General features: G+C 37.3%; 1 protein-coding gene across 2 annotated transcripts in view; it reads left to right on the top strand.

Moving 5' to 3' along the window:
* Positions 1-18,647, top strand: part of LOC108716928 (collagen alpha-1(XIX) chain) — a 343,423-nt gene that overhangs the window by 7,970 nt on the left and 316,806 nt on the right. For both annotated transcript variants that reach the window (XM_041563150.1, XM_041563151.1), the window contains exon 2: positions 10,043-10,169. In XM_041563150.1, coding sequence (XP_041419084.1) covers positions 10,082-10,169 — 88 coding nt within the window. In that variant the 5' untranslated portion in view covers positions 10,043-10,081. The remainder of the gene's footprint in view (positions 1-10,042; positions 10,170-18,647) is intronic.

Genomic DNA, 18,647 nt, shown 5'->3' with positions numbered 1-18,647 from the left:
AGGGCAAGATCACTAGCGAAGTTTCGCTAGGCACAAATGAATGCTATAGCATCTTCTCTATGAAATGCTCGCATAGCCGAAGTAATGCTAGCGAAAAGTCGCTGGGAATAAACTTCGCATTTCAGTGAATTAGAGTATTCATAGCGCATTTGCGCCTGGCGAAGTGGTGACGCTGGCGAAAAGTCGCTTGTTAGTAAATCTGCCCCCTAATATGATTGGTAGCATAAATGATGGGATATATTATATCAAAGAGTTAAGTTAGAGATCACCAAAGTCTGTTAGAGTGAAATACCCCCTCTCTCCATTCATTTCTATGGGATTTTTAAAGTCGTATTTATCAAATGGTGAACTTTTGCTTTCACCCTTTGATAAATGCACCTGAAAAATTCAATAGAAATGACTGGAGAGAGGCGGTATTTCACTCTTTGATAAATATAACCCGATGAATAACTCAAACGATCATTGTAAGAATTTATTTACTACAAAGTAAAGTTAAAATAATAGGCTTTGAATGTCTGAGTGGATATGTAAATCCTTACAGTAAGGGACATGATTTTGCACCTTTTAGTGTTTCATCACTTGCCCTGGTACACATAGTAAATAAGCCCTGTAGTCACTTGGGACCACACACACACATGCCAAAACAGCATTTTTCACTGAACAAATTAGTCAGATTTTTGTGTGTGTGGCTTGCTACAGTAAAATGTGACACAGAAGGAAGTTTACTAGGGTTTACTTTACGAAGTCCTTTGGGCACATTAGTGATAATTTTATGGCACTCATTAAAAGTAACTGTGAATTTTTATTAACAAAGACAGCTGCAATTTTACTGCTACCAGTAGCTGCAATTTTAAGCAAGAAAGCATAAAAGTCACACCGACGTGATAATGTCATAAAGATGTCAAGGCAAGTCAGTCTGCTGTGAGAGCTGCAACTGTATTGCAGTGCAGGGAAAACAGGCCATGACAATGAAACATTTGGGGTCAAGACATACATTCCATTTATTAACGTATGATCTTTCATATGTGGATCGTCATCTTGCTCTAATGTAGGAATTGCATGCACTCCAAACACCTTCCTGGGAAGAAAGGGCATCATTTCTTGAATTGTAGGAATCATAGTCAATAATAACTGAACTGATTTAGGGTGGGAACACTTTTTCACCATGTCATGCAACCAAATGGTTTAATAGATTTAAAAAGATCATTATCAAATTATAAACATATGTCAAATGATCAAATTGTAAATATGGACAGTTTGTTTATGTCCATACCAAAAGCTGGGCATACATTCAAATATCCACTTCTTAGGGCAGGTCTTCTGCTTCACTCACATACATGGTAGGTCCAACTATTAGAACATCATAAGAACATCGAACAGAGATCAATATCTAAATAAGTTTTGATAGTGATGAGGAATGTGATTATTGTGGACCTATAGATAGTGCTACTTTATCAAGAACTCGTAACTTACTTTTGTAGCTATCTGATATTCTGTTATTGCTCTCACATTTCTATTGTGTCTACCTGCCTGTTAAGCCACTTACAAAACAGTTCCTGGTATTACCCTACTCTCTCAGAAACTGTTCTTTGCATGTGTGTGTGCAGCTCCTATTTTCTCTACTGTGTGCAGGAAACAGTTTTTTTTATTGATCAGTGACATAATGTAACAGGATTATATATGGGTTTTTGTGCCACCTGGCGAACAATTATTTTTAAAAATTTTAACCAAATCAAATGTTCCAAGTTAGGAACACAATATATCTTAGCATGACTGCTATTTGTCATATAAAAAGTTGACAGGGCAAGGTACTTTCCATGTGTGATAATTTCCACATTCTGAATCATTATCACTCGGAGAGAGTATCAAGTTATGATGATGCTATGACACTGTATACATGTATCAATAAGATAGAGTGACTGTGTGCTTATACACATACATACATGTTGTGCTTCTATTAGCTGTACCATGGGTCAAGCAATACAGTGATGCGCAACATTTGTGGTTGGCTAAAACGAAATGTTCATATTGCTCAGAAAACTGGAGGGAAGTATAATCCTTGTTACTTTGAATTTCTGGTAATAGAAGAATCCTGTATGATTTTAGTTCAGTATGTTACTATGCAATTTAATAAATAGCTGAGTCTGGCATGGGAGGATTTCAGAAAATCAACTGGCACTTTCTCTAGCTCTTTATTTTTTTATTTATTTTAAGGCTTGGTAACATTTTTTTTCTGGTTAAAGAAGCAGGTATATCAGTTGTGCCATCTTTTTTTTCAAAGCAATACAACCATTATCATATTTTCAGATTTATAGAGTATACAGAGAGGCAATCTACTAGTTAGTAGGAATCCTGTCAATACATAGTTATCCATTAAAAAAACGATTACATTTTAGAAATTCAGTGGTTTCTATTCTTCTGCCCCAGCCAGGGTTCATTTCTTCCACTGTCATAGCTAAATTAAGACTTGGAAAACATGGGGTTCTTTGTAGTGCTGTTGGGGGGAGAGGACCACAGCCTGATGCAATCATTTCCTTATGATATTTTCAGTCTAACCTCAAAAGTCGTGGCTGAGCCCTGACTAGGTAATGGCTGAAGAAACTCTTTTGACAAATAAGCATCCAACTCAATAGGGCCAAGTTGGCAGGCAACCAAACTTGAGTCGATTTCGATTCTCTGAAAAAAACTAGACTGCCAGGAAGGCTACAAAGATTTCCAAATTGGTCACTGGACCTCTCCCATTGACTTATGCAGTAATTCGGCAGCTTTTAGATTGCAAATTGTCAAATTCGAATTCTTAAAGTGGCAGAGTTTGATAAATCTCGAAAATCTAATTACATTTTTTTTTAAAAAACTTGAATCGAGTTTGGATAATTCCCTAGTCGAATTTGACTATTATTTCAATTAGACACTTAGGGGCAGATTTATTAAGGGTCGAATATCGAGGGTTAATTAACCCTCGATATTCGACTGGTGAATTAAAATCCTTCGACTTCAAATATCGAAGTCAAAGGATTTTGCGCAATTCGTTCGATCGAACGATCAAAGGAATAATCGTTTGATCGAACGATTAAATCCTTCGAATCGAACGATTCGAAGGATTTCAATCCATCGATCGAAGGACTATCCTTCGATCAGAAAAAACTCGGAAAGCCTATGGGGACCTTCCCCATAGGCTAACATTGACTTCTGTAGCTTTTAGGTGGCGAACTAGGGGGTCGAAGTTTTTTCTTAAAGAGACAGTACTTCGACTATCGAATGGTCGAATAGTCGAACGATTTTTAGTTCTAATCGTTCGATTCAAAGTCGAAGTCGAAGGTCGAAGTAGCCAATTCGATGGTCGAAGTAGCCAAAAAAATACTTCGAAATTCGAAGTATTTTTTATTCTATTCCTTCACTCGAACTTAGTGAATGGGCCCCGTAATAAATCTGCCCCTTAGTGTACAAAGTGCAAAAAAGACAGCTTCTGTTTGCACTTGGCATTCTCTGCGGTGGTTCATTGTAAATTAACACTATAGTATCTTATTCATTATACTTTATTTATTTAGTACTGACAGATTTACAAAGAATTTAATAGTCTGTTCATCATTTGTTTTAGTCCTTGACTTAGATGGGCTTCTGTATTAAGGTCTGTATTAATAATATAACTATATCTATATATTTATATATTGCAATTCATTTGAATACAATACATTGTAGAACACATGGCTGTGGACAAAGATTAAACATTTAATCGTGTTTTATTTTTATTCCTAGACAGTTAGTAACCTCAGCTTAATCTCTTCCCTTGGAGTGATAATCTGCAGAGAGTTAAGCACTACTAAAAAGTTATCAGTGTGAAATGTCCCTAAACTGCTCATTTCACATCCTTTGTTGGCTGATGGTACAGTAGCTGATTTAGATCAGTGACAGCTGCAGGGGCACGCATTTTCCATTATTTTTTTTATTCGCATGTAGCTCAGCAATCTCTTGTTGAAGAAAGTAACAGCTTCATCACTTTGTCCAGTCTAGTCTCAGTCTGAATACAGCACTGGCATCCTTAGGGAGAAGTGTAATTTCAGTCAGTCTTAAAAGCTCTTCTAAATAACGTTCAAATTAAAGACAGGTGGTGTTTAACAACTGTGCTTCTAGAGTTTGGGTATTTACTCCGCTAAGTCCTTTTAATGCCTGTTGAGTCACTACAAAAACAAGCCACACAACCTGTTCTTGACTTCTATTTTTGGGCAACTCTAAAATGCCATTTGCACTCACAAAATGACTCTGCAATTCTATACTTTAAGAAAAAAGCTTTTATACAATTTGTCACCTTGCATTTTTAATGCTTTGCTTTCTACATGAGCTACACTGCCTTTTTTGACATTGGAAGAACAACATTTGTACTCTCAAAATGACTCTGCAGATCTCTGCTTATAACAAATTTAGTAAATTATCGCTCTGCATTTTCAATGTTCTTTCAAGGACTTTTTGCTTGCAGAATTTTTCCTTTCAACATACTATTATGAAACATTGGTTTAAAGGCCAATATTTTACAAGGCAATTACAAAGGAAAACAGCATTAAATATACAGTTATGCCCTGAGTACACCCCTCACTCTAGAATTCAGAAAGGAAGATGTTAAGTCACTAAAGCTGATCTTTAATTCATTTCACTGACATGGTCTTGGATATAACACTTCATCAGGACTATGACTAATAGTCTTGTATCAATGGCTTCTTTAACCTCCCCTTTCAGTGATGTTTATGACCAGAATAACTGATAGGAGATATTTTAGGTACATAATGATTGCGCATTTTGAAGTATTGTGGGCTTAGTAGTGCTTACTGTCATTCTTTAAAAATGAAGCCTCTGTAAAAATGTGACAATGTGGCAGCAGAGCTAATCTGGTGCACATAAAGCATGCTTTCAATTACAGAAATATTTTTCTTTTTTTAAGTCTTTATCTAATATTCAGTCCAATTCTATAAATACATTTACATCACTTATGTTAATATAATAACGTTTATGAAAGCAAAATTGAATAATTATTTTTTTCTGGCCTATGATTGACTCAAAGACAAAAATGTGTCCATATTTTGTGATTAGAATCAAGTTGTAACATAGATTGCTCTAGCTTATTTTTTAATAATTAATGTATGACATTCTGGTACATTTATAAGTCCATCTGGCGTGATCTCTTGTCATTTTATTGGAGTTGTGATTTGTGGGTGATACTTTGACCACAGTCATAAAAATAAAATAAAAACACGAGGAATAAATACAAGGTACAGGTATGAGATCTGTTATCCTGAAGCACGTTCTCCAGAAAGCTATGAATTACAGGGGGCCACATCTGATAGACTCCATTTTAATCAAATGATAAAAAATTAAATTTTTCTCTGGAAATAATAAAACAGTAGCTTGTACTTGACGCCAACCAACCACTAATTGGAAAAAAAAACCCTGATCCCGTGCATCCTGGATAAAATGTCCCATACCTGTACTAGTTTTATCCAAACTGAAACTGAACATATAAAGATTAGAAACATTTTCCTTTGCCCCACTAGGTATATATTTTTTAAATAGAACTAAACCCTTAAAATTAATATGGCTAAAAATGACAATTTTTATATTCTGAACTTATTGCACTAGAAGTTTCAGCTTGTCAATAGCAGCAATGATCCAGGACTACAAATTTGTCACAGGGGGTCACCATCTTGGAAAGTGTCTGTGACACTCACATGCTCAGTGGGCTCTGAGCAGCTGTTGAGAAGCTAAGCTTAGGGGTTGTTGCAAATTATCAAGCAGAAAATGAGGTTGGTCTGTAATATAAGCTGATTCTACAAGGCTGATTGTTATAATTATCTGCATTAATTATTAATCAACCTTAAATTGTGACATTTATATTCAATGAGTATTGTACATTTTGAGTTGGTCCCTAAGCTCAGTAACTGATATCAGCACAGAGCATGTGCAGTGAATCAGCAGAAAAGAAGATGGGGAGCTACTAGGGCATCTTTGGAGGCACAGATCTTCCCTGCTAAAAGGCTGTGGTTGCCTTGGGTTTCTACAGATGCCCAAAACATAATGTACAACATTTCTAGCCTACTTCTTTGTTAAGCTTTAGTTCTCCTTTAATACTCATTAGCACTAGCTGTAGTGGTAGAGCCAGCTAAGGAAAGCAGTTCAGACTCAGACTAATTAGGGCTCAAAAAACCAGGACAATTTTTGAAAAATGTGTCAGTATCACTTTAAAATAGTAATTGTGTACAAAATATTAGTTAACTAATTAGCTCACTTTAACGTTTTGGTGAACTTCAGAGAGTAATTCACAAAGAATGCGATGAATAATTCATCATTATGTACAATATAAAGCAAAATAGACATCATTTGCAGTGCATGGCACAGAGACCTGGAAGCAGCATATATTAATTGCTGTTATGATACAGGTAGTTTTGACTTTATCATCTTCTCATATGCTGCTTGTGTGTTAATTGTAGTGGTGCCTACTTTACCTATTCCCTTTGCTAATATGGGTATCCCTCAGGCAGTGTTGACAACTTTAATTGCATCCCAAAATGCTGCTTTAATGCCTATTTTCCACTGCATCAGCTTTATATGTCCCCCCTAATGTGCCTTTTGTTGTATAACTAACAAGCCACTTACTGGTTGTTAATACGAGTGGGGAAAGCTTGTGATACCCTCCATAAAGTGCCTTTCTGTCATGGATTGAAACAATAGGAATTACATTAATTCTGATTTAAATAGTGTGACACTGTAATATATGAGGGTTAGCAGAATATACAGTGCATTCACTAAACCTGTGCCCTCAGGCCCGGATTTGCGGCAAGGCCGCATAAGCCCGGGCCTAGGGCGGCAAAAAAATAGGGGCGGCATGCCGCCCAGCCGCATTATGGGGACGTGTGCGTCCCCATTCAATTACAGCAGCTGCGCCGGCGTTTTTTCGCCGGCGCGCTGGGAAGGGGAGGTGTGGTGGGCGCTAGGACCGCGCTGCCGCCTGGTCGGACAAATTGGTACATTTAGTGGCCTCTGCTGTAATTAGTTCTAGTTAAAATCTGCATAAATCATGGTTTTTATAATTACAAGATCATAAATGTTTCATACCCCTACAATATAAAATAAAAAGCTGCTGTTTGCATACAATAAGTACATGTATGTATGTTTCCCACTAATATCGAAGGTTTACATACAATATGTACATGTATGTATGTATGTACTTAGCAATATTACCTCAAATTATCATTGTAGTTATTATCCCATATTTATAAAGATGCAACACATTTAGAAGCCACATTAAGGGGCCGATTCATCAAGCTCGAGTGAAGGATTCGAAGTAAAAAAACTTCGAATTTCGAAGTGTTTTTTGGTCTACTTCGACCATCGAATGGGCTACTTCGACCTTCGACTACGACTACGACTACGAATCGAAGGATTCGAACTAACTGGTTGTTAACCATTCGATAGTCGAAGTACTGCCTCTTTAAAAAAAACTTCGACCCCCTACTTCGGCAGCTAAAAGCTACCGAAGTCAATGTTAGCCTATGGGGAAGGTCCCCATAGGCTTGCCTAAGTTTTTTTGATCGAAGGATATTCCTTCGATCGTTGGATTAAAATCCTTCGAATTTAATCGTTCGATCGAAGGAATAATCCTTCGATCGTTCGATAGCAGCATTTGCGCTAAATCCTTCGACTTCGATATTCGAAGTCGAAGGATTTTAGTTCTTAGTCGAATATCGAGGGTTAATTAACCCTCGATATTCGACCCTTGATGAATCGGCCCCTAATAATTCACATCTGTCCCTCTATAAGTGGAGATTACAGACAAAGGGGCTAATTTACTAATATAGGTGCTACATTTTAACACTAGCAACCAATAAGCATATTAGGGGTAGATTTATCAAAGAGTGAAGATAGAGATCTCCACAGTCTCTCCCCATTCATTTCTATGAGATTTTTTAAGGCATATTTATGAAAAGGTGAACTTTCACTTTCACCCTTTGATAAATAAAGATGGCAGTATTTCACTATGCGGACTGTAGAGATCTCTAACTTCACTCTTTGATAAATCTATCTGACAGACTCGATCTACAGTACCTATTACTAATTAGAGAATGAAAAACTGTACTGGTGCAATCTAATATAAATAATTTTAAAACAACGGGACTTGCTGAGTAATCATTGCAGCTTTTTCAGTTCAACTGGTACAATTTAGCACCTATGTTTGCAAAACAATACAAAACAAAATAATTTTACTTTTATTTATATTGTACATGTATGAGATCTGTAATCAGGAATGCATGGGACCTGGGATTTTTAGATATGGGGGTCCTAATTTGGGTATTGAGACCTTTAAGGGACAAACAAAGGTGAACCCACAGTGCATATATTAGTTTACCTAATACCCTGAGCCAGTGTTCCTATTAGAAGAAAACTGCATCTGCCTGTAGTACTTCTCAGTGAGCACCAGGAAATAATTGTCTTCTTCAGCCTCTTCATTCTTCTATTCTTCTATGGCCCCGGGCCAGCCCATTGGGAGTAAAGGTTTTTGTTAAAAGGTCAAATTTTACCCAGCATGAAAAAGGAAGAAGCTCCAAGAAGATTGCTCCATGATACTCGTTAACCCCCCCCCAGTGATTTTACATTTCCTTCCTTGACCATTTTAAGAATTCAATCCAACAGGAAATTATATGGATATTGACATTTTTGAATAAAGGATCTCATGTCTGGATTGTTAAATGTAAATAATAAATTAGAAATACATTTATTTGGTACATTGTACATTTATCTAAGTTTTAATCTATTTTTTTTAAATGCCACAATTCAATAATTATTGTTGCCACTATTGCCTTTTTCTGTTTACTTTTACGCCAATGTCTTGGGGGCCGATTCACTAACTTCGAGTGAAGGATTCGAAGTAAAAAAACTTCGAATTTCGAAGTGTTTTTTGGGCTACTTCGACCATCGAATGGGCTACTACGACCTTCGACTACGACTTCGAATCGAAGGATTCGAACTTAAAATCGTTCGACTATTCGACCATTCGATAGTCGAAGTACTGTCTCTTTAAGAAAAAACGTCGACCCCCTAGTTCGCCATCTAAAAGCTACCGAACTCGATGTTAGCCTATGGGGAAGGTCCTAAGTATTCCTTTGATCGTTGGATTTATCGTTCGATAGAAGGAATAATCCTTTGATCGTTCGATCGCACTATTTGCGCTAAAAACCTTCGACTTCGATATTCAAAGTCGAAGGATTTTAATTCCCAGTCGAATATCGAGGGTTAATTAACACTCGATATTCGACCCTTTGTGAATCGGCCCCTTAATGTTGGTAAAGGGTGCTATAACATTCATCATTCTGGAAGTGTCCAATTGTATGCTGCCATCCAACTTTTATAGCTATCATGAGATCCTATTTACCAAGTCCTCATATTTATAGCCGGTCCGACTGTAATTAAACCAAAGTCCTATTATGCCCTAAAACTATAGGGGGAGTTCTACCATTTCTGGAAGAAGCATTGTTCAAAATGCTGTCTATTTAAATATCATCTAGATATTTAAATAGAGCCCACCATCTAGAGCCCACATCAGAATCTGGCAGCATTCCATAGCAGCTGTTAGTGGGGGGAAAGTAGTGCTGTGCCACAGTTAATGATATAGAAAACCTCATTTTCTTTTTAGTAACTTTTGAAAAATGCAGCTTTTAAATTACATACCCTTCTTTTAATTACAGAAAGGATACTATTAAACCAGACTGCTGGGGACATGGGGTTTTCATAAATGTGTAGTACCATGTCTTAAGGTTTCTTAAAACCCAATAGAATTTTTCTGGTATCAAAAAGGGTTTACGTTAGTTTAGACAACATCAATTACAAGGTAAGGTCTTCTTACTATAAAGAAATAGTATATCAGTAAATATGAAGAATTGTTTAAATAGGACACTTTAGAAAATGGTATTGCTGTATTTCAGGTTCTGTATAATATATTCCATACCTATATATATTTTGGGGGATAAACCTTGAACTTTTTTTTTTATTTCATTACTAGAGAACAATTTGCATGTGGAACACATGATTTCTCTTGGAAATGGATTATATAATTCTTTGGATGCTTTACTTTGGAATGAAAATCCTTTTCCCTGTTACTTCATCGATGGCACTGTCAAACCGAACAGGTAAGAAACGTTATCCTGTTATTATCATGTTATTTGTTTGTCATTTTCTTTTGCATGTCATGTTTTGATATAGTAGCTTCATTTTATCAGTTTGCCTGGTCTAAGGTGTCGAAAAAAACTCTGGTGAAAGAGGTAACGTTCTGTAAAATTCGCACTTTAGTGAGTTTGCGGAGTAATGATCGTTTGCCTGATTGAAAATGCGCCTGGTGATAGGGCAAAACTGTGATATAGACAGTCTCTTTTGCTAACGAATTGTCGTCTACGCCTGTTAGTAAATTGGCGATGTCCCTATGAATGAGATTTCTGGTGAATTTTCGCTAGCGACAGCAACTTCGCCCTTTAGTAAATCTGCCCCAAGGAGAGACCCTTGCCTAAGACGGCAGTGAGCAGCCAGTTTTCAGGGGAAGCGAGAGCTGAATTTCCGTTTTATAATGTTTTAAAAGCTGAATTAATTGTGTGTACAACTGTATTAATTGAATAAATGATTAAACAGAACAAGGCGTAGTTTCCACACGAATATTGGAACACAGTCAATTCAATGAGAATTATTACATGAAAACTTTATAGACTTTTAGAGACAGATCTGAAATTGATTGAGGGTATAAGTCTTATTGGCTCATTCACTTTCTTTGCTCTCCTGTATCAGAAACTTTACTGGCACTATATATTCAACTTTCTTGCTGTAACTAAACTTTTAGTGCCTAATGTACATGGATATGAAGTGATGAAAACTGACCAGCATTTTCCTGCTTCAGAGTTCAGTGTGTCAGTGAATGGAATTTCTTCACGCTGCTATTTCCAGACCCAACTAGTATTCTGAAATGTAAAACGGAGGGAGAGATCATATGAGGGGAAGGAACCAAACAAGTGTAGGCTTGGAAGGCCCACATTCCTGTAGAGATTCTAAAAAGGCAGATATTCTGCAGAAGAAACTGATCAACTCTTGAGCTGGTGACCACCTGTGAAACATGGGTATATTTATCAAAGAGTGAAGTTAGAGATCACCACAGTCCACTAGTTTGAAATTCTGCCACTCTCCCTTCATTTCTATAGCATTTTTAAAAGAGTATTTATCAATGGGTGAAAGTGAAAGTTCACCATTTGATAAATATGCCTTTAAAAATCCCATAGAAATGAATGGAGAGTGGCAGGATTTCACTCTAGTGGACTGTGGTGATCTCTAACTTCACTCTTTGATACATATGCCCCTTAGAGAGTGATATCACCTGCTAATTGGTTGCTATAAGTTACTGCTAATGGACAAACATAGTGCCTTTTATTACATGACCCTCTCTGTAAGCCTGTTCTAGGGGAAAACAAGGGACTCATTGGATACTAAACTAAGCCTAAACTTAAGCCTACACTTGCTCAAGTGTTTTGCATAACCCAAAGTAGCTTTTCCTGAAAGTTCAACATTTTACATTGAACATTAGGGGGGTTATTTACCAACAACAAATTTATCTCATATTTTTATTAAACCAAGCTCAACCAAACTCCCATCCATGATTTTAACTTATTTATCAATAAAATAACTCAAAAAAGTCAGTTAGAGAAAAACTCAATAAAATGAAGTGAAAACCTGAATAGTACAAATTTTTCAGATATGACTCCCAAATAACTAAATTTTTCTTGGGTTATCCACCGAAAACTCCACATTTTTCAAATTATTTGAAAAAACCCAGAGCAGATCACGATATCTTCGAATTGTAAAAAGGGACATCTCCCATTGACTTTTACATGACCTTGACAGATTGTGGATTTCGAGTTTATTTCAAGCTATTGCCTGAAAAACCTTGATCAAAAAAAAAAATCAAGGTTTAGTAAATAACCCCCTAGGTGTATTATCACTTGTAGCCATTTATCTAATTGTATCTTAAGCATGTCTGGTGTTTTGGCGGCTTCTGTGAGATTTGGAGGTTTAGATGTTACTGTCCTGAAGGTCTGGCATGAGTGAAGATCACTGTTTGTAGTTGGTGGTGTATCTATGTCAAGGTCATCTTGTTGTAGCAAATCTGCCAACTGATGAGTGTTCTATTTATAATGTATTTTACTATGTCGGCTGGTACCAAAAGGGTCTACAAGGATGACCTGTGTGGTGTACAGCAACTAATGTGCAGTTCAAAGCATTGCTTGGCAGTTTGGAGTGTCACTTTGATACTGGTATTTGAGATGTTCAAATGTCCAATTTATTTGGTACCACTCTAGGAATTAAGGACTGCCATTGTTAAACATGGAACATAAATTATTTTTAGTATATGCAACCCAGACAATGTAATGAGTTAGATTTGTTTGTACTGTAGTACAGTATATAGGTTACTGTATTATATGAGACTAAGGATTGCTATGGTGATAATGAAAATAGTGATTTGTTATACATAGCTAAAAGTCACAGTGAGTGTCTGATTCTACCCACACATCTGCTCCTAAATTGCATTGTAAACTACACAGTGCTGGGATTCACTGTGTGTGACACATTCTGGCTGCATTGCTTTGTATAACTATAGAACTATATCATAAAACAGATATTATTATGGTAACTATTTATATACTGGGAACAGTGTGAGAGCCTGTAATGATTATCATCCCTGAAAGTGTTCATTTACACTAGCTTCTTTGTAACAGCAATTCACTTGGCTGCCTTTTTCCTTTTACTGTCTGTATCTTCTTCTAATGGCTTTGAGTTTTAAACAACAAATTCTTTACAAACACAGTAACTGTGTGATTTTTTTAAAGCCATTTCCTTGCAGTGTCATGGAGTTGCTTGGGCAAAAAGTTCTGCATTGCATAGTGAGGCTAATTTTTTTATCATGCCCATTTTGTGGCCACACCCCCTAAATACCATGTCCATTTTTAAAAATGTGAACACATTTCTGGGGGTTTTAGGGAATGTTTTATGTGATATTACAGCTTTGCTAATAAAGGTGAATTACCCTTTAAACTGTAAGTCTAAGTTCTCCCAAGAGAGTGGCTTATATTAAATAGTTACATCTTTGCTTATCTTAAATAGTACAAATGTATCTAATTGCAGGTGCTGAGCATTCTTGGCTCTCTGCCAAAAAACCTCTTAAAGGAGAAGGTAAGGCTAAAATTAAGTAAGCTTTATCAGAAAGGGCTATATAAATACACCAGTAAACCCTCAAAGTAAGAAACACAGCATTTCTTTCCTTCTATTTTGTATACATGGGCTCCTGTATCAGACTTCCTGTTTTCAGCATAAACCACCAGGGCAGGGCTTGAGCATGCTCAGTTTGCTCCTCTTCCCCCTCCCTCCTCCCATCCCTGCTATAATCTGAGCTCAGAGCTGTAAGTGAGCAGGGAGAGACTCAGGCAGGAAATGATGTCACACCAAGCTTATATGGCAGCTTCTATCCTAAACAAACAGAGTCAGTGTCTAGGGCTGTTTACTCAGGTATAGTAAAGCATTCTGCAGAATAAATATAGCGTTCTAGCGTGCACTATTGAGGCTAGTCTGTTGGCAATACACTGTCTTGGAGCTTTCCTTCTCCTTTAAGTTTTAGAAACTAGTGTCAATACAGGAAATCAAAGAGAAACTTATGACATTTCAGTAACAATCCAGGACTGCAGGCTAGTGATGTACGGGCTGGCCCATACCCACGGGACCGCAGGTCGCACGGGTTCGGGCCAACCTCACACTCCTCTTTGCGGCACCTTCAAATGCCGGCTTCCAACTTCCAGGTTCTTCTTTTATAGATGCTGCGCCTGCTTGCCCCGCCCCTTTTATGACATCATCATTAGGGCAGGTCTAAAAAAATAAACTGTGAAGTCGGGCTCGGGCTGGCGTGGGTGGAGGGCGGGTCGCAGGCGGGTGCGGGTCGGGGAACCCAACATCACTACTGCAGGTGGAGCTGTCAAAACTGGGACTGTCCCATGAAAAACAGGACAGTTGGGAGATGTGCAAATTTACATGCACCTGAAATAAATAGCATCCGATTGATTGCTTTAGACAAAACAGGAATGTATTTATAAACATATTAAATTATAGCTCTGCACAGGAATAACTCACCTGCTTACTATGCATTCCTTTGTGGTGAGCTTTTATTTCACACTTTGATAAATCTGCCCCATAGAGTGATACCTCTTAATGACTAACTTAGTAGGTTATAGAAGACAAGTGTTTGGGACAACTGGGGGGGGGGGGGTACATTTTGGCAATCTTTAAAGGGGACCTGTCATCCTAAGAAATAATTCCAAATTCTCATCCGTTGTGTTTGCTAAGCAAAATAAACTTTTCTTACATTATATAAATTATTTAAATCTTTATTGCAAACTGCCTTGGAATTTACAACTACAGCAAGCAGACATCAGTCATTTTGTGGACAATGTTATTAAGACAAGCTTTGTAACACCTTTAAAATCTTGTTTATGTGTCAGAATAGGAGACATGATGCCCATGCCTACTAGCTACACAATTATAGACTGTTAGCAGGGAGGGGGAATGTGAGGAGGGCAGTGACGTGTAGGAAGTGCAAAATGGAAAGTGAAAAAGTAATTTCCTGCTCCGCCTCTATTCCTAAGGCATAGGGGAGGGGCAGGAAATTTATTATCGACAGCTGAAATCATTAAATGCACTTATAACAGGTATAGATGTTTTAATGAAGAAAATAATTTGGGTTTCATGTTTAATTTGAAAATAACTTTTATTTTACAGCTTTTTATGTCTGGGTAACAGGTTCCCTTTAAGGTAATCCTCTGTGAGTTTACTAATCATTCAGGATTTTTCATGCCAAAAAAAACTTATCAATCATCATTTTACCAAAATTTATAGTGACACAAAAAGAGACCGTCTTTTTTATAGTTTGACCCCACCTCACCCTGTTACCTCTGTACCCCTCCATACTCTGCCATAAATTGATATGTATTACAACCCTGAGCTGACACCACTGCAGTTCAAGAGCCCTCAAATTGTTTCTTTTCTCCATAGCAGTTTCTCAAGAGTACCCTCCAAACTATCTGTGCCTTTCCCTGACTGTTGCAATATGCTACACCAGGGAATAAAAATGAATTTTTCTTTAATACTCTTTCATTGTACCCCTTGCATGTCTTTCGAAATTTTGCTTTATCAAACATAATCTTGATAAGGTTTTGAGGCAAACTCTATCCTGTAACCCCTGTGACTAATTTCTAGTACCCAAGACTCTTGAGTTTTTCCTGCCTAGTCTTCCCTAATTTGTAGGAGTCTTGCCTCCACCCCAAATATTATACATGAAAAAATTATAGTGTTCCCTGTGCAGGCTTCCAATGTCCTTTTGTTAAATTAAATAATTTTAAGCCTTTCCTGGGATCATACATTCACCTCCACAAAATCAACTCTGCTGACTCCTAAAAGTAGTCCCAACATTAAGGGGGGTTATTTATCAAATAGCTAGAGCTTTTATTTTACCTCGAATGAACTTGAAACTTATTTAAGAAAAAACTCAAATGTAAAAAACCTGATTCTGCAAGTTCTAGGCCCACAACCCAAAAATTAATTTATCGAGTTTTCAGCAAAAAACTAAATCGATTGAATCATTAAAGTTTTCGGGAAAAACCCTCCAAAAAAATCCTTGAACATCAAGTAGGCTGTTATCCTCTTCAAATGGTTCAAGGGACCTCTGCCATTGACTTCTACATGACCTCGACAGGTTTTAGGTGGTGTATTTTCAGGGTCGGGGTATAATAAATCTCGAATATTCTAGTTTTTTGACCAAAAAATACAACTCGAAAACTCGATTTTTAGTGGAAAATAAATCTGCCCCTAAATTGTAACATAGTTACATGGAGCTTTTATAACTGTAGGAGGAGGAAGTGCCATCATCAATTCTCTCACCTTGTTATTTTATTAAGCAACAATCCACATTTTAATTAACTAAATGCTGTGTCTATTAGCCAATTTAATAATATGCAGATTCAGAGAGAAATGATGTCAGGTGCACTGATATAAGGCCAGGATTGAAAGCTTACCCAAAATTTCCTTGCAGTTGTAACACGTTTTTGGACTATACAGGCAAACAGGGTTAATCACCAGCTAGTATACTAGAGCATGGGTTACACTCGATTCTAACACTTAAGGAAGGGCCTTCACAAAGTGGAAGAAATGAAGGTGCGGTGTAGTGCAACTAAAACTCCCACTAGCTACTGTGCTTATACCAATAAAGAAATGGCCACCAGGAGGTTCTTGCACTTAAACAGAACAAACTTTTATTTGTCAGAGACAAATTATCCACATGTTTTTGTACTTCCAAGCCACAGAGGCCGCAGCAGAAAATCATGACATGACTATAACATGCCCCTCAGAGACAGCACAATGGAACTCCCAGAGGCGATAACATAACACCTGGATAGATACACCCTCAGTATCTCAGCATTGTGACCTGGATCCTGACACCTTGGATCAGGGAACTCACTAGCCCTAATTCCCTATTAGGCTGTGTCCCTATACTACAGGCCTGAGGGGAGAGCTACCTCTTTGCTAGCCCTCCTAGTTGGAGCCAAGCTTACTGTATATACCCACATATAAGCCGACCCGAGTATAAGCCGAGGTACTTAATTTTACCTCCAAAAACTGTGACATCACTTCCGGAAGTGACGTCACAAACTGGAAGTTCGGACCCGAAGACCAGGAAGAGGAGTACGGCAGCAAGGAGGCGAGTTCTTCCCTAGCAGAGCACATGCAGGAGCGTGTGTTCTGCTGAAGATGTCCTGAAGCGCAGCCATTCACGTCTGACTCGAGTATAAGCTGAGGTAGACTTTTTCAGCACATTTTCTGTGCTGATAAACTCGGCTTATACTCAAGTATATACGGAACTACTTTTACTCTCCTAGAGAGCACTATTACAGGTAGTATCCTATCTCTAGCTGGCCTCATTCACAGGGTCCCTGCTCCCTGACTTATCTCTCTCTAGAGGTACTGGTCCTTGGTCCTTGGTGTACTCAGGCTCCCTGGAAACATCCAGCTGGATCAGCAACCAGAAGCCAAAGAGGAAGATCCACCCCTTCTTACTCACTATACCAAAGTGTGACAGGATGTGGTCACAAAACCCCCTTCATATCCCAATAACTGGGATATGAAAATTGCAACTAGAACTTCAGGTCAGGTCAGTATGTCAGAAATAATCCTTAGGTCATACAAGGTGATGGGGTGATGAGCACTGGAGTTATTTTGGGTCAGACTGATTGCTCCATATGTATACAGGGAACATCTTCCAAGAAATCAGTAAAAGCTTTATGTAGTTGGAGCAATAGGCTTTCCTAAGAACTGCTCTTCATTGTTTATGCAAGACTACCCAAATGTTTCAGATTAATACAAATATACTGTCATCTGTCGGTCGGTCGCCTCAGGTCATTGCTAGTAAAATACTGTATTTTTTATATAAATTACATATTCACATAGTAGATGAGGTTGAAACAAGACACAGATTCATCAAGTTTAATCTTGTGTCTAACTAAAACTTGTGTAACTTCTAGCTGATGCAGAGGAGGCTTAAAATGCCTTCTCCAAATTTGAACCAGTCCCTGGATCTACTTTTTATGTTGTAAACCTTTCTCACTTGCTTAAATGCACCCAACTTGTTATCAGAATATACAGTATGAATAAAAAGAAAGTATCATAAATCAAATTTAACTTTTGTTTCTTTTCTTTTTTTTATGAAAATATAATTTCTACAGTGCTTCCTTTCTGTAGATAAGCATCACATATATTATACTGACTGCACACTTAAAACTTTTTCCAAATCATAGCAGATACTGTAGCTGACCTTTTATTAGAAACAGAAATATTTTGGTTAAAAAACAAAACTTTTTTTTTTTACATTTCTTGAATATTGATTAAAAACTCATAGGGATTTGTAAATCTCAGTATATACCAACTTATATACCAAATATGTGATTAGTAAATGTTTTGCATAGCTGAATTTACCAAATTTCAAGTAACAAGAATGCAGTAACTCACGCATTACCCAGTCACCTGCACTATTCTTTGTTTAAAAAGAATGGGTAGTGTTATGAGCCTCATATGGTGTTATGGGTTTTACATGAAGGGCAAAGTAAATAAATATAAACCATATACCATTTTTCTTTTATAGTCTCTTGGTGCTATAATCCTCAGAACACCAACTTCAATAGGGTCACCTTGATATACATGTTGTCCTTGCAAATAATTGTTGCGGTTTTGCTGTTTTACTGCATTTTTATGTCTCATCTTATGATATGGGCACAGAGAGACCCTCAAATCATGCATACATTATTAACTTCCTTCTCTGTTGATCTTTTTCCTCCTGCTTGTGTTGCTTCTCAGTATCTTAAATTATACTGTATGTAAGCTCCTGAACAAGCTAAAATATACTGCATCCAATTTCTACTGATAATCATATTTTACATCTTTCTTCATTCTCTGTCTTTCAGTTGCACTACATAAATTAAATAATAAATAATGGTAACATGTCAGACCCATGTGCATCAAAGGGAAATTGTGTTCGCCAG

Source organism: Xenopus laevis, chromosome 5L (genome assembly GCF_017654675.1).
Source record: "Xenopus laevis strain J_2021 chromosome 5L, Xenopus_laevis_v10.1, whole genome shotgun sequence".
NCBI lineage: Eukaryota > Metazoa > Chordata > Amphibia > Anura > Pipidae > Xenopus > Xenopus laevis.
Note: the sequence above shows the minus strand (reverse complement) of the source record. Positions and strands in the feature narration are given on the sequence as shown.